The sequence below is a fragment of the Pangasianodon hypophthalmus genome, chromosome 4, assembly GCF_027358585.1.
Source record: "Pangasianodon hypophthalmus isolate fPanHyp1 chromosome 4, fPanHyp1.pri, whole genome shotgun sequence".
NCBI classification, from domain to species: domain Eukaryota; kingdom Metazoa; phylum Chordata; class Actinopteri; order Siluriformes; family Pangasiidae; genus Pangasianodon; species Pangasianodon hypophthalmus.
Window position 1 is genome coordinate 8923300 of NC_069713.1, and position 17384 is coordinate 8940683.

General features: G+C 39.1%; 1 protein-coding gene across 8 annotated transcripts in view; it reads left to right on the forward strand.

Annotated features, from left to right (window-relative positions):
• The window catches only part of LOC113526595 (adhesion G protein-coupled receptor L2-like), a 125632-nt gene that overhangs the window by 40041 nt on the left and 68207 nt on the right, over positions 1-17384 (forward strand). For all 8 annotated transcript variants that reach the window (XM_026913781.3, XM_053233786.1, XM_053233789.1 and 5 more), the window contains exons 3-4: positions 8580-8793; positions 13298-13407. In XM_026913781.3, the coding sequence (XP_026769582.3) occupies positions 8580-8793; positions 13298-13407 (324 nt within the window). The remainder of the gene's footprint in view (positions 1-8579; positions 8794-13297; positions 13408-17384) is intronic.

Sequence of the window (17384 nt, forward strand, 5' to 3'; positions counted from 1 at the left end):
CTGTCTTACAAAATTTCAAGAATTCACCTGCAGATTACCAAGATCTGCTACAGTTTGCATATCACCTGGATGTGGATGATGCCATTTCTGTGCATGTATTACATAGCCTACTCTCACAAGGACAAGGTAGTGCGAATCATGTTCTTTAACTTTGCCAGTGCGTTAAATACCATCAGCCCACTCTGTTGGGGGAGAGCTCAGCTCAATCAATACAAGTAGGTGATAGGATGATGAACTGGCTGTTGGATTATCTCACCGTGTGGTCACAGTTTGTTCACCGTTCCATCTGTACCTCAGGCACGCGAATCAGGCATGTGCAGGACAGGATCCCTCTAGAGAGCTGCTCTGTCTCTGTTCTTATTTACCTTCTACACATCAGACATTTAGTGCAACCCAGAATCATGCCATTTTCAGAAATACTGTGACAACTCTGTGAAAATGGATTGCATCAGCGACAAGAAACGGGAGGAGTATGAGACTACTAGTGGACAGTTTTAGCAAGTGTTTTAAAGAGAATCACCTCCCGCTCAATACCTGTAGGACAAAAGAGATGGTAGTGGACTTTAGAAAGAAAAAAATATCACCACCTCCTTTTTCTTTTCAGGGCACACATGTGGAGGTGGTGCAGTATTACATGTTCCTTTGGGTGCACATCAGTGATCAGTTGGACTGAGGGGACACTCAGAGGTACTCTTCAAGGAGGGTCATGACAGTCTATTTTTTCTGAGGAGAATAGCTTCATTTATTGTGCTCAGTGAACTCCTTTAGTCCTTCTACAGGTCCACAGTGGCGATTGTGCAGGGAGTGGGCACATAAAAAAAAGAAATCTGGACTGATATAATGAGGAGTATAAGGGAGACTTGACTCCACCCATTTACTGCACAATATAGTAGTGCAGCTCAGAAATGATTTCAGTCACCAGTTCATGACTTCATATTGCAATATCAAACTAGTTTGGGCCGACATCCATTTACATCCATAATACATTTTCTCACTAAGATAGCAACCCCCTCCCCCAAAAAATCTACTACCTGTCACTGAACAAAATGCACTTTACCCCTGCTTTGATTATCTGTGACACTTCATTGTCACTATTACATAGTTATTTTTGTCGGTGCTCAGGATAATGTGTATGCATGAAATCAATATTCATTAATCTGAGTAGTGCTTTCTGTCTGGGCTCAAGAATATTCATTCTTACTTTTGTCTTAAGGTCAATGACTATTCTGTCTGTCTACAAACAAAAACAAATTAGGAGGCATTAAACAAACCTAATTTGAGTTCTATTGAAAAAGTATTACAAATGCACAAATAGTAGGACTAACACCAACTTCAGAAGTCAATTATACCTTTTTGCTAGATGTCACTGGCTGTGAGCACGGAAACTAACTATCATTCAGTCATTCATTGCTTCGTCTTCAATAACTGCTTTGTGCTGATCAGGGTCCCATTAGGTTCTGGAGCCCATCCTGGGATCACTGAGAATACACCCTGAACACCATTGTGCCCCAAGGAAACTAATTATTTAATGACAATACTGTACCTTCATCTTAATGTGATAATAGACAACAATGCACTTTTTCTCCCGATAATAATACAGTGTTCTATATGCTCTTGCGATATCAGCAGTATTCGTTATAATGAACGCGAAAAGACCAACAATCAGCAAAGCTATACACAGATTCATATTCCTATTCATAAACTTTTTAGGCAAAGTCCTCATGGGTACCAACTAATCAATAAATAATTTACAAAGGTGAAACTGGTGATATTTGCACATGCAACACTTTCAAAAGCAAATATATAGCACTATAAACAAGCACTATATTTAACACTGGCATGGCCATGACCAAATAATTGCAAATCTTCTGCTATTTCCCAAACCCCCTTAGGTTACTCACTCATCAGATGGGCTTTTTATTCAGCATAATCACAAATAAATTAAAATGAGCCAAAATAAGCATAAAATAAGCATTTTAAGCTAGACATAAGCTAGATATTAACTACAGCTAATTCTATGGTGGCTTACCAGCTATTATTTTTCATCCTTTATCCAATATTGGAAGTTTAGCTCTCTCTTGTTCCTGTTCTTTGCTTAGTTTTCACTTTTGTGCTCCACTTTTTTGTTTGTTTGGCTGCCAGGGTGTTTTTGAACAGAGCTGAATTGATCACATGATGAAATAAGGTGTTTGACATCATCACACACCGGCCTATTTCCCATTCCTGGAAATATGTACTAAAGCACAACTGGGAAAAGGGCAAAGTTTCCACAGGATTAAGACAAAATATGTGATATTTCATGAAAAAAAGATTTAATCTATATGTTAATTCTAAAGAACCTTTAGATGTAATGGAAAAGTCCAATATAATAATCATGAAGTAGATGTATTTGGCTAAGCTCAGAGCTTATGTGGCGCTGTAAATAAGGTAACCGCAGTCCCACGTGCATGGAGTTGCGCCGGCTGTGGGTCCGCCGGGTTTTTAGCAGTTGCGCAGGCTGCATTTTGGTCCTTCTGCGCACTGATTGGCTCTTCCCCTGCCATAAGATCCAAAGTCTTTGATGGTATACTACTGCCTAATACTACTCTGTCATTGTTCTCTTTCTTTTATCAAATGAAATAATCTGAGCTGTTGTGCAACATCCAATTTCAAGGATGCTGATAGGAAAACAACATTTGTATAATAGAGGGTGCTTACGGATCAAACAAACGAGAGTGATGTCCAGAATGTGCTTTATTGTTTGACTGTATTGGCTGCTGCCTGCTTGCCTGAGCTCAATAGGCAGCTTAGAGAGCAGGTCAAAAAGAGTCATAAGAATAGCTACGATTCCCAGCCAGTGACCAGAATGCCTGATAAGGTCTGTGTCAATAGGCTGGGAGAAGAGGGATCACGGCCAATTATGTCATAGCCAGGCCAGTTGCCATGGCAAATCAGATTGAGCATTCCATGTAATATATTATTTACCATCTAGGGTCCCCTCCTTAACATAATTTAATTTAAAACAGAAATGGAAATAAATAAAGATAGCAAAGTCAGTTGGCTCAGACTTCAGTGTTGCTTCTTTCTTGGGGTTTTTTTTTTCTCTTTATCTCTGATTTTAACCGCTGCTGGCCAAACCAGACTTGGCCAAGTTTGTAGAACTGTGCAGGTATTCTGAATTAAATGGAGCTTTTGAACAACAGAAAAGCCTACAGCCAATTCTCAGACTATTTTTTATACAAAAAGAATACGGTAGCGTACAGAGATGTAACACAGCCATACAAGGAAAAATCTGCAACTTTCTTGGCTCAATAGGAGTTTAGTCTTTGGCAGATTCTGTGATTTTAAGACAATGTACATGATCACCATGCCACTTGATTTGTTATATTTATATATAATATATTTATATATTAGCATGTTGGCTGACCCCCCCCCCCCCCCCCACACACACACACACACACACCAAACAACCGACCCCCCCCCCCCCCCCCCACCCCCCCCCCCCCCCCCCCCCCGATCTACATATGAAGAATGGATAGTTAGTAACTTAAGGAAATGTGTTTTGTAGCTGAAAATTTCTGTCTTCTCTGTAAGGCGGAGTCTTGGTTTGGCTCGGAAAGTCTCTCTGAGCTTCTGAGGCATCCAAAAAGAGTTACCTTCGATAGTTCCATGCACTCGTATGGTGGAGTGGATGCAAATAAAACTACTTCAAAAATCACAGTGTGACAGTTGAGATTTAGTGAGATGTGTTATCAGAAACAGTGGAGTGTTTTTCGGCGCTCGCGGCTGGCGGATTATGTTGACCTGGAGGTCGGGCTTGATAAACTGACTGCCTGATTCCGAATGGCATCGTAATTAGTTGTCAGAGATGGGTTCCCAGGTTAGTGCAGATACTCCCCTGTCCCTGTTATTGATTTAACTTTGTTTCTAGCCTCTGAGACCTCGGAGACATGCATCTTGCACGGGGGAGGTTTGCACTCCAGCATCGGGCTTCATCAATTTCTAGGCCTTCTGTTGACAGCTGTTTGCGATCAGACCACATACGTTTGATGGATGCGAGTAGCCTTAGTGCCAAAAGAGATGGAGATGGAGGGAAGGGAGGGGCTCGGTGACGGGTGGTCCCGCACAAAGGCAATATGTTCGGCTTTATTTTATCTCCTCCGAATTTTAAAAAGCCGTGAAACACACGGTCCCCCTTCTCTCTGCACAGCGTTAAAGTGTGATAAACCTGTCACACCCCACCATGAAGAACGAGCTTTCAGCTATTCATCAGTCTTTGTGGTGAAGCGAGGGAGGGGCCAGGGTTAGTCCAACAGCCCACTGTTCCAGATGTGGATGCCGCACATCATCCAGAAGTGTGAATCGCTCTGTTAGTTTGCAGTACACCATACTTTGTAAGGGTGTATCATTTGTCTGTATCTGTATTTAAACCCGAAGTGGCTGTTGTCTAAACTGGAACTTTTTATTCTTTGTTTTTGGTAGATAATGCCAGGACTGTCAGCATGGTGTGTGAATTGTGGCTTGTGGTCATAATTGGTCATAATCTTTCTCATATTTCTCATATCAGATATTTTTTGATATGAATATATTTTTGTTGGTGCCTACATGCAATATTTTCTAATGAATTTACTTGGTTCCATTTCCCAAAATATAAATAAATTAGTAGCTGAATTTAAACTACTGCGACTGCAGTTGCAAGGGAGGAATGTATAAACACAGTAAATGCATAAAAAAACCTCCCACTCGCTCGACTTTTTTGATGCATCCCGTGGGATCTCAGTCTCGATGCACACCTCTAGTCTCACTCAGATGCTTTGTGAACCTTTCTCGCAAAAAAAAAAAAAATAGTGCCTTCTATTCGGATCTGTAATTTTATCTCTTTAGAACATCTGTTTATTGTGAATAATGTATTCGTATTCGTTTACATCTACATCTAACACATTGGGAAGGTCATGGCTTAGTAAATGGAGTTGACCACTATTGTTAAATGAGCTGCCATCATGCATGCAGGTCTTTGGTAGTCTTCCAGTGGATTGTTCATAGCAGAAGTTACAGCAGTACACTACGTTGATTTCAGCTCTCAAATCCAACAGTCATTCCAACACAGTTGAATCCAGACATTTCATGCTTTTTAGGTACTCATGAGGCATTCACTTGTATCACTACAAAATGGATCCCGAATGCTCGGAGGCTTTCAAAAGGCCAGATACACTGCAAAAAAAAGAGAGCTCTCATATTTTCAGTATAATACAGTTTCTTTTTCATATTATGTAGATGAGATGTGATTGGTGCAATTAAGTGGTAACAGGCTCAGCTAACACAGCTTCAGACCAGACTAAAAACACGCAGTAAGAAGTGAGAAAGAGTTTGGCAGAAGCACAGCAGAGGAGTTGACAGTGGTGAGCTGGTGCTCGTCAACACTGTAACTAATGGTCAGCTATTATAATATGGATACACATGTGTGTTGTGTGTTCAGACAACATACGGGTGGTGTCAGGCCCACGCTCATACCGGACTGGTGTAATTAGAGTTAGGGTGCTAAGTGAGCTGGTTACATGGCAGAACTGCAGAATGAATGGTGGAATGAAAAAGAGCAGCACATTGTTTTTTTTTTCTTTTCTTTTCCATTTTTTTCTTTCTGCCAAGGCAACAGGCTGAAAGCAGGCTAATTGGAGAGCATGGAGCAGAAAACACAAATGGCAGCTGCCCCCCTTGGGACCGAGGGTTGCCGCTAACGACTGTGATTATTGACAGTTCATTCCATCTCCTTATGCTTTCTGAAGCGAAAATGGAGCCGCTGTACCTTTTTTTTGTCTTTTCACTCAGTTTCATAGCAGACCTGCACTGCACCACTTACGGTGCTTACGATCTGAGAATGATAAGTTTGTTTGTTTCCTTTTTGTCCTTTTTCTTCACTTGAAGTAGCCGCTGCTTGGCATTTACAAAATAACCCAAACTTTTCAAATCATTTGTTGAAGGGGAACACAATTGAGGCAAACAGTTAATTTTCCCCTAAGCATGGCTGTTTGGCTGCACTCACAGCTGCAGAGCACGGTATATAGATTTTTCCCCCTGTGCGGACTCCAGACGGTCCCTCCTTCGATCGGCACGACTGTAAAATGGATTAAATTACACTTCATGTGGCTAGGATTCATGTTCTCTCTCTCTCCCTCTCTCTCTCTCTCTCTCGTTCGCGCTCTTCGACATTACCTTCTTAGTTTCCTCCTTTGCCTTTGTATAGCTCCTCCTCTCTCACACACTTTTATAAAGTAATGATAAAAGAGAGTGAGCTAGTGCATTTACTTTGTATGAGAAACCATGAACACAGCCATGAGGTAGGGCCATTGTTGGAGTTGAAGGAGAATAAATTTCGAGCACTTAAAGTGCTGTGAAATGTAAACTGTGCCTGTGAGACATAATACAGAACTCATGACATGATATTGGCTATTTGAATGGGAATAAAACATGACAGGATGTGATGTTATAGGAAAATAATCAACAGAATGGCCTGACATGAAGCAGAGTTAATGTTACCACCCAGAAGTGTATTATTTTTCATAAAGTGTTTCATTCCTCTTATACTACAGCAATTTGCCAACGAGTCCATTAGCTTATTTTTTAAAGGAAGTCGGATCCTAATTTTGTATCTGTTTATCGTTACATTTAATGTTGTTGAACATCTGCAAAACAACTTAATTTCTGTTATCGCTTACATTAAAACAGCTATACACAGTCGTGTCATCAAAGCCCTCTGTCCTGAAGACTTTCCTGACCGTTACAAAGCGCTGACACAAAGTGGAGACTCCTTCCATAACTGTTGTATAAACATCTCCTTACAGAAAACCTCACCAATTGAACAGTTACTTGTTTTCTTTGTTAAATAACAACACGTTTTATAATCTGTTTATCATTAGGCTTAAATTATGTAGAGCGTCCGCCATACGAGTCTCTGTGAACTAGCTGTTACTATAGAAACAGTAACATATCAGAAGGAGCGCATTCATATAAACCTGTGATTTGAATCACAGCTGGCACAATTGTCGAAACCTTCTGACCAGTCTGAATTGAGAATCGAGAATACAACAGTGCTATAGTACACTTCAACTTAAAATTAAAAAATTTCTGTTCTAGTTTAATATGAGCTGTAAATTCCTATAAATATTTCAAGTAGATCCCTTACTTCACATGTGTAGTTAGTTAGTTTCTAACTTTACACTGGGTTATTGGAATTTTAACGTTTTTATTCGCAATCATTGTTGTGATCATGAGAGTTTCTTTAATATATAATTTTTTTAATTATTATTTTCAAAGGAGTTCATAGATTGATGCTGCTGGTGTTAATTTGATTGATACAACTGATTCTTTAAAGTCATCATCAAAGTCTTGTCTGTGTGTCTGGTTTGTTTCGAGCAACCAAAAAAAATGCATGTAGTCTTTCATCTTCTGCAGAAAAATACGCAATTGTGGTTAAGCTCTTTGTCTTTTGCTAAAGGAGATTTTTTTCCATTTTTCTTTTAACTTACAGAACATCTACTTTCTTGTTTTCTTCCCCTCTCAAACTCAGTAAGCATGGCCAAGCTTTTCATTTTGTCCAAAATCATAACCATAGCATCTCACATTCCTAGCGCATTACATTATCCTGTTGGCCACTTTGAAAGAGGTACTGTTTGTCAAAGTGAAGTAACCATGAAGGGCATCCGCTAATGTCTATTTAATTGTCTTCCCTCACAAAAGCTGTGTAGACAGATTCAGCCGCACATCACAGGCACCTAGATATCCATTTCAGGCACAAATTAAGAAACATGTTCATAATGTCATTGAGGTGAAACAGCTATGAAGTCATTGACATGCAAATGAAAATGTATGGTGTGCCGGAGGACAGTTCACTGTATTGAGTTTCCCTTTGTTATCATTACCAATTTGTTGAGGATAAAACTTAGAATTCCCTTTTTATGGCATCAGGTAATATATATATTATTTAACCATAGTGAAGGAACTAAGTACAGCAAATAATACCATAGGGACTAAATGTATATTGTCTTCTAAGGAAACATATGGAGCAAAAACTCTTAAAAGCAAGTAGAAATTCAAGCTACAGAGGTTTTTTTTTTTCCCAAAATTTTTCAATGAGAAAAAAATGTGGTTTAGATTGTTGCTTCGTTAAAAGCTACTGAGGATAGAAGAAGGACAACTATTTTGGTCATGTACAAGATTTCAAACTTAACATGATAAATGGACATTTATTTAGAGGGCAGATTAAGTTAGACAAGGACTAACTTAAAATGGACAGGTGGTCCAATAATGGGCATCAGTGGATAGGATGTATAGAGGTAATAGTTTTGCTAGCTCTTTTGCTAGCCTATGGAAGCAGAAAGAGCTTGCAAGCCTTACCATAGGTGGCGTGGTGGTCAGTCCAGTATTTGATTTTACAGTCTTTTTTTTTCAAGCACATTCATTTTGGGTTTATTTTGTTTAGCTACTATGACTGAAAAACATCTCTGTATATGGCTAATTAACAAAAAAAGAAGAAAAAAAGTAAAACACAATGTACGATTAACAGTTCCGTGTGCTAACCTTTTCGTTTTTGGTCTGTTTTCCAGCGTTCAGTCGAGCAGCTCTTCCATTCGGCCTGGTACGCAGAGAGCTCTCGTGCGAAGGTTACCCCATCGACCTCCGATGCCCGGGGAGCGACGTCATCATGATCGAGACGGCCAACTATGGCCGCACGGACGACAAGATCTGCGATGCCGACCCTTTCCAGATGGAAAACATCAACTGCTACCTCCCAGATGCCTACAAAATCATATCTCAGAGGTAAAGGCTGCGTGCCAAGCATCATTCATAATGGAAATGTGGACTCCATTTCCTGCCTTTCAGATTGGTTTCGTAGATAGAGCATTATTATTATTCCGAGGTTCTTTAAGTATGGTGGTTGTTTTCCATTCGCTGGTAGTCGCTGTGTTACTTACTGCTAAAGGGACAGCTGAAATAACATAAACAAACCCGAATGTCAGTGGTAAGACTCAGTCGCGGATCACGGAGGAGTTCCTTTACCAGGTGCACCTGAGAAGTCGTTTTAAGGAATGTCAAAAAAAAATAATAAGATAAAGGAGCTTCCAGAAGTTTCTGGCAGGCACATATTCCAGAGTTGAAAACGATGTGAAATGGATGGATGTGTCAAATTAGTTAAACATCTTAGAGCATTGGACGCCCTTCTGCTGGTACGGTGCATAGTTTTGTCCCTAATGTTCAACATGCCAATGGCTCCAGCAATCTCGTAAATGTTATACATAAGACACACACAGCCATTTCCTGAGCAGCCCTTTACAGATTGAAAAGCTGGTTTTCTTTGTTCAAATCTCGGCTCTTGCCAGCAGTGGCACAGGCTGCGGCTCTGAGTAATGCTCTCCTCTCAAACCATTTATATTTGTGACACTTGTGCTTGCTCCTGCTCTCTCAGGACGTTCTTGTGTCGGTGCCAGACTACACACACATACACACACTTATGCACACATTCATAGCGCTTGGAACTCTGCTGCTGCGGCTGCTCCTGCTAGCTGTGATGGTATATATTTAAAGCGGCCGAGATATTAACATTTCATAAGGACCAACCAGCGCTGTGCATCTGGCAAAAAAAAGCACTGCTAACCCGCAGTGGAGCTCCTGCCTCACAGTTAAATCCGACGCAGCCAACATTTGTTAAAAGCAGAGGAATGTGAGTTTGTCTGAGGATTTTCGAGGACTCTGAGTTAGGAAGTCCTTATAACGCTGCAGTAAAATTAACTAGAACATTGGTGAAGTAATGTCGAAAGGAAACCATTTGGGCTCAAGGACCTGTTGATTTTGTAGAAAAACAAATCCTCTCTTAAGCCTAGCTTTTTCTGAATTCACTAAAGAAAGCCCAGAGTCCTTGGTGTTTAAGTGCTGTAAAAGTTCTTGCCATTATTATTCGTTCACTCAGGTTCAAACAGAAGAGAGGGCGCATTGAACCAAAATGACGACTTCTTAATTTTGAGGTTTTCTAAATTTTTATATTAAAAACTCTACCCACTGTTGGTTTCAGAGATTTCCATCCTCAACATTAAGTAATTTTTTTTTGTTGTTGTTTATTCCTTAAGACTGTTGAGCTGTTGAGGGAAGATCTGGAGAGTTGTGTCTGATCAGTCAGTGTTGTGTCTGAAATAAAGTTAGATCCTGGATCAAAAGAGACTAAAACAACAGTTTTTAATAGTTACTCAAATACACAAGCCATTATGCCTGGTACTGATGTACGCTTTTAAAACAAACCAGCTCTCACAACACATATAATTCTGCTGCTTGACTTAGAGTGTGTGTGTGGCTGACATTGCCAGTGTCAAGGTCACATCTCTGACTGCATGATTGCCATTCAGCAACAATCCATAGCGTACTCGAACACAAAACATTCGACAGTGCATACTAACTAAAAAATTAGCTCCTCTTCAAGCATCTCTTCTCGTTTAAGTGTCTTCCTGTAACCCACTTCTGCCTTGTCATCGATGACATAATGGAAAATGAAATCGTTGACGCAAACAGCTTAATACATATATTTCTTTCTTTTTTTTTTTTTTGTAACGGTAGGTCCTCTGGCTATAGACGGCCTTTTCCCTCTTGTTTTATCGTAAAAGCCACAAATGTCTTACAACCAGCGTCCTGTACAGATTACCATGGCCTTTTAGATATGCTAGATGATGCAAGGAGCAGGCAATTGTTTTTTAAAGGGCAGAAAATCTGACATGTTCTTAATTAGAGGTTATGTTAAGAGCCAAAGAGTTGTTGCTAGATATAGTGAAGATGTTTGGAGGAAGGTCATTTAAGTGGCCATACAGGGAATTTAAAGGCATTTTTGTGTGATGAAACTGGCTGGCGTTGCTTGCATAATTAAGACACCACATGTGGGGTATTGCAATAAAATGATGTTGCTACTGGGTGGCATTCCCACAAGGTAGCTTTTCTCAGCGCTCGTCTTTACAGAAGGCAATTAAAAACGTGTTAGTTGGTTTTGTTGACAAGTCTCACTTTCATTCCTCATTAACCCTTGAAGGAGTAAAATCACACTGGCTTGATTAGGCTGTCACTTAACTTTGAGTTTGATTTATGATTTATTAATGCCATTCAGGCAGGTTTTACATTTCAACAGCGTCTTGCCGTCCAATTCTAGTCTTCAGTGGAGAATTCGTCAACCTTGGAAAGGTTTGATCCTTTCAACCCAATCTCATATTTGCGTCTGATATGTGAAATATTTCCATTTCTCCCAGATACTTTGATATTCGATTTTGGTTTGAGTAATTCAAAATGCATTTAAAATTCCCAACCTTGCCCTTCCCAAAAAAATAAAAATAAAAAATCCCCCCAAAAATCACAAAGCCCCTAATTCCATACTATGTACTCTCAGGCCTTGCAAATTTAAAATAATTGCTTACTGAGGCTGTTTCACCACATTCTATTCTATATTTTTTAAGGCTTGAGTCATGCAGCAAATAATTTCTTTTCCTTATCACTGCCCCACAACATGCCCAAGCAAAATAGTTCCAACTGTGAGATAATCTTAGCACTCATGGTTTCCTCATGTTTTTCCAACCAAATAGCCCAGTTTAAAATATTCATAAAAGCCCAGACATCATTTGTGTTTTTATAAATATTTAGAGACCCTTGCTGTTACGGCGAAGTACTGAATATGAACCCAATCACCCAATTATTGAAATTAGTGTCTGGAGCAAATTACAAGATGGCATCAGAGTAATAAATACTGCTCCAAAAATTATTTAAGGAGTTCTTTTTATCTCTCTCCCCCCCAAAATGCAAACTCTTATAAACCATTTGAAATATTTAAAAGAGTTGATTGCCAAGAGGTCCATTTTGTCATTTTTATGTGGAAAAATATCTACCGTGTTTGCTTCAATTGTATTATAAATCCCTGTGCATATAGAAAGCATGATTGAAGTTTGGCCAATTTCTTCATTTATTTACTCAGAAATCCATTCTGGCAAGCATACAGACCCACCCAAGTCATACACACACACACACACACACACACACACACACAAGCATTTTTTCAATCTTTGTGAGGACCGTCCATTGATATAATTATTAATCAAAATGAAACCTCTTGGGTCTTTTTTTTTTTTTTTAACAAAAGAAAAATGTGTTTTTTTTAAAAAATGTGTTTTTTGTGCAAAAAGCAGTTTTGCTCAAGGGAACTAGCTAAATGTCCCCACAAAGTCAAACCTGTAGATATTCCTATCCAAATGTGCCCACTAAAATATAAAAACATGCCAGCACGCATGCAAACACACACACACACACACCTATTAACCTCAGTAAGCAGAAGGAAATATTTTTGCCTCTTTTTTTTCAAATAAAAGCAGTAAAACACTGTAATTTTGTGAGGACCCGCATCCCCGTGAGGACATTTGACACTGTCCTATCATTGTGAGGACGTTTCTTCCCAATTTTGTCCTCCCAAAAGGCTAAATACATGTACACACCCCCACACACACAGACACACACTTAATTCATTTTAATTCATAAAGATGTCTAACTTCATAGTCAAGGTCACTGCCGACTGTAAAAGCTGGAACTCTCCCAGTAGTCACACACAAATGCACAAATGATTCTTGTTTGAAATACTTAAGGTGATTTATTCCACTGAGAGCACCAACAGATGAATGCCTGATGAGCCTCTTTCTGGAGACCTGAGCTGAATTTTGAGTTCACGCACTAACAGTCACTTGGCCTCATTGTCAATCAGCGTCCCTTCACTTAAGCTATTAAAGACTCCCTACGGAGCTGCACTCTTCCTGGCTCCAATCTTTTTTTTAAAAAAAAAAAAAAAAGACTCAGAACCATTTTGACTTGTTGGTGTCTTTCTTTTCAACACTGAGTAAAGGTGGCGAAAATGTACCCGACTTAATTTAGCTTTCGAAAAAAAGTAGAAGACTTTAGCTTTGTTCACATTTAAATTCTCGTGTTGCATCCAGCTGCTTCTGTTGCGGATCCAGAGCTGTCAGTAGTTGTGTTAAGTAACTGTTAAAAGGCAGGAGAGAGTGACAACCTCACACAGTCACATCCTTGATGAATATTTTACAATGTCACTCCTAAATACAGCTTTGTTTTTCTGCTTTGAAAATGTTTAACTTGTATTCAAATGCCCTTGCCTTTATTTCTTTGCAGAGGAGTGAGTTCAGGAATGTTTTTAACCCTGATCTCATTTTCTCATTTTGAAAATATTCTTATCTATAAAAAAAACAAAACGGATAAATACTAACTCTCTGGCTGCTAATCTTGCTCTGTTTTTCAGATGTAACAACCGGACACAATGTGTCGTTATCACTGGGTCAGATGTCTTTCCAGATCCTTGTCCTGGGACATACAAGTATCTCGAGGTCCAATATGAGTGTGTCCCATATAGTAAGTACTTCTTCACTGTCTTCTGATACCATAAGACAGTTTATTTTGCTTCCAGTACGTGAATGATCTTTAAAATTGTAAAGTACACAGTATGAAACTCTTATAACTCTTGGGTTGTTTTCACACTTGCATTTCTTTCTTTTTTTTTTTTTTCTGGACTCAGGGCCATTTGCCCAAAGAGTGTGGTAACTTTGGTGAGGTGTGATCGCTGTTTTCAAGCCCGGGAGCAGTCCAGAGAACCAGTCCCTGGTCTTCTTGAAAACAGTGGTCTGTAGAGCGGTTTGCATCAGATGTGGAAGCTATCAGTGACGCTACTTCCTGTTTCAGATTTCATGATGGCGCAGAATGGGTTGTTACAGTCGGCTGAGGAGTCATAATGCCTTATTAATATATAACACCATAGAACTGGAGCACTGTAATTAACTCACCTTTGTGGTCCAAGTGGACTAAGAGCGTCACGATAAATGCATGTCTTGTGCCAGACTGCATAGCTAAAAAATTTCTTATACCAGAATAGCTCCCATTTGCAGCTATTCCTGAAGGATTACAAGCCATGCATTCAAAAAGCACTGTGATTTGCTGCTTGAGTGTTGTTACCAAAGGAACAGATGAACCTAGTGTGTACCTTTTGCCAACCTTCATGCACTAGTGACGAAATCGACCCACGGTTCAGAAGGAATTCTTTTATATGATAGCAAACCTGCGAACCTCACCAGCAAACAAGTCCAGAATCAGTCCCCGGTACGGGCTCGAGTATTCATGCCAAGTGTGAAAACACCCGTAGAATACACCTTCAATTTTTTAACAAAATAAATGATGTGATTTTGCTTTTGCGCAGTAACAACTGAGCAGTAAATAACCTCAATCCCATCTCATGCTTCTTCAGAACATGGCTGAAGGCACTGGCTTTAAAACAACCTCCTGAACACTCCAGCTATTTGTACTCTTCCACTACATGAGACTGCAGTTATTTTGCCAGAAATAGGCAATATCATCTAGTGAAACATTATTGATCTATACACTCCTACTCAGAGTGGCCTGTGGAGAAACATATAAAAATTCAAAAACCCACTGCTTAACATCTGGCTGATGGCATAACAAAATTGGATTAACGTCAATTTCTGATAGGAGGGAAAAAAAACTTTGGATATGATCCACCCCAAAATTGCATTGAATTTTATTTATTTCTTTATTTATTTCCCTGAAATCGATGTTCAGAGGTCATGCCAGAGCCCGTTCTGAGGAATCATACAGTCAGCTGATACAGTTCTTCGGAGGATACTCTGACGCTCATCTGTTAATAACTTGTGTACTATTTCTGATGTGTTGTATGTTGGGAAGCAGCTCTGGAAATATCATTAACTAAGCTGCCAGTTACTGTGCACTGAAAATATCGAAAACTATTTAATCTACTAAAAGTTAGCATTGAAATCAGCTAAATGTACTACTTTAAAAACATTCATTTCTGAGTCACATCCAATCAGGAACTCATCCAATCAATCTGTCTAGATTTTAGTCCTCATCCACTGAATGGTGTGCAGTTTGACACAAAGAGAAGATGGAATTTTGCTGTTAAAAGCTGAGCTAATAATTCCAACAGTAGTCCTATAATAACAAAAAAAACAACTTATTTAAACTGTCCAAAATGTTAGTGGGTTTGATCGAGCCCTTTTGCCAGAAAACAGAAACTGAATGACGTTAAAAATACTTGATTATTGAAACTGAATAAATGTGCACAACTGGGAGCGTAGTTACTTAACACATCTCTGTTAATTAGACTTTGTCTTTTCATTAGTGTTTGCAGCTGAATAGGTCTCGTTTTGATTTAGAGCAATTCCATGTCTGCCGCCGTCCCTCTGAAAGTTGTCTGCGCTGAATCGAATAGAACCCCGTCTACTGAGTCATCTGTTAATCTCTTCTCCAGACATGCTCGTGTTTTTTTTTCCACTTACATTTGGGTGTTTAAGTTCTCTAGTTTTTCAGATCAGCCCTGAATTGGAGCACATGCTCTACTGCTTTCTGCCAGTGAATAGAGTTTTTTTTTTCTTTAAAAAAAAAAAAAACCTTTATTTACAGCTATGGTCATCAGCTATATCTCTAGCTCGATTGATTTTTTTTTTCGTGGAGCAAGAACATTTTTCCCTTCAGAAAAGTCGTCGGGAGAAGAAAAAGATATGGAACCTGTCAAGGTTTTTTCACAAGCTGTAATGTGTGCTTTTTCTCTTTGGCGTGTGCTGCCTCGAATGCTTATGAACAGAACCACGGCCTGATGTACAAACGACGCGTACGTTCAAAACAGGCCTCGTAAAAAGTGTGTATACAATCTCCCACGCACACATCGGGATTTATAGCAAGTCAACGACATGGAAATATGCGTTTCTTTACACACTTTTACTGGTGTGTTCAATTTGGCGGTGCAACAGAATGTAACAACGTTATGGTCCATAAAAACTGGTGTATTGGTGTTGCAGAACAACTGACAAAAGACATGTGGACTGTTTTAGAAGCTATGAAAGGAGTGTCTTTATGGATTGAAGATTTTCTGGCTTACGAGCCATTTTTGATTCCAGAGCGCCGTCCTGTTGGAATTGGCTTCTCTTTTGGAATCAGAGAAATCTCACAATCCCTATAAGCCTACCTTGGTTCACACTAGCAAGCGACAAAATGACAGGCGATCATTTATTTTCTATGTAACACAGAGATGTTTAGTTTTTACACTGTAAAGCAACAAATCCAAACAATTAGCAAAAATGATTACATGGCCTGGTTGGCCATGTGGTCCAATTTTAATTCAGTTCCCCTTTTCAAAACCTTTGTTCCTACCTGCAATTATTTCACATTTATTGTTTGGCGCACCAAAAAAATGGAAGAAAAAAACTTATAACCGGCTTCGTCTTATCCTCATATACAACCTCTTATTAAATGTATATAGATACATTACAAAGAAAGAAAAAAACTTGGAATGAAGTAGCAGGCGTTGTTAGTGAATCTGATGAGTGTACATAGCTAGTACAAATAGCTTGCTTTTCTAATCCACATTTCTAATTTCTAGTACAAAGCCAAGCATGTAACATGTAATTCAAACAAAAATACATTTTAAACAAAAGTGATGTGTATAAATTGTATAGTTGTAGGCTATACATTTTGGCTAGTACCATTCTTAAAAAAAAAAAAAAAAAAAAAGACAAAAAACTACAAGACATGAATGCCTGGTTGCTTGCTAATGTGAATGTAGCGTTAAAAGTACTGATGACTTTGTAGTCTTTACAACAGGTGCTATTCAGCAGGAACTTGCTGACCGTTCTTCTTCATCCCTGAGCTGCATTATGTCAGCCATATGAGGTGGCGTAATGAGGATGTCACAGGCCAACATCTAAAGGCAATTTGCAGCGATTGCCTCTTTTCCTCAACATAATCAGCGCAATCGTCTGATCGCTGCAATAAAGGCACCATCCGGGAATGAATTTGCTTTTGTTAACAGAAAACATTAATACTCCATTAATGTGCAAGTGATCTGTGATGCGCTATTGACTCTGACTAATGTAGTTGTGAGATGGCCTTGGTCAACGTTCCCTCAATTTATCCAGCTGTAGTGTATAAGTCTATTCCTATTCTGAAAAGTTCCCTTTTTTTTGCTTCAGGCAGTGTTTATACCAGTGTTTCTGCAAAAGGAGGACTGTAGCTCTATTTATATGCATATGAGATCATGAATAATAAAAATACGCACGTTAAGAACCATTTATTGTTTTTTCAGGGATTAGTCCATGGGACATATAACTCTGAAACCTTTTGTTCTGATGTAGATTCTGCACATTTAGTGTGCAGTTTACACCAAATTTTATGACAGAACCTATGCAGTTTTCTGTTTTCTACATAAGGCCCCTCAACAAAAATCTTCTGCCATGTGCTCTTTAGTTTTTATTCACTGTTCTCACAGACTAATGGTGTAAGTAATTACATGAGTGATTTTTTTTTTT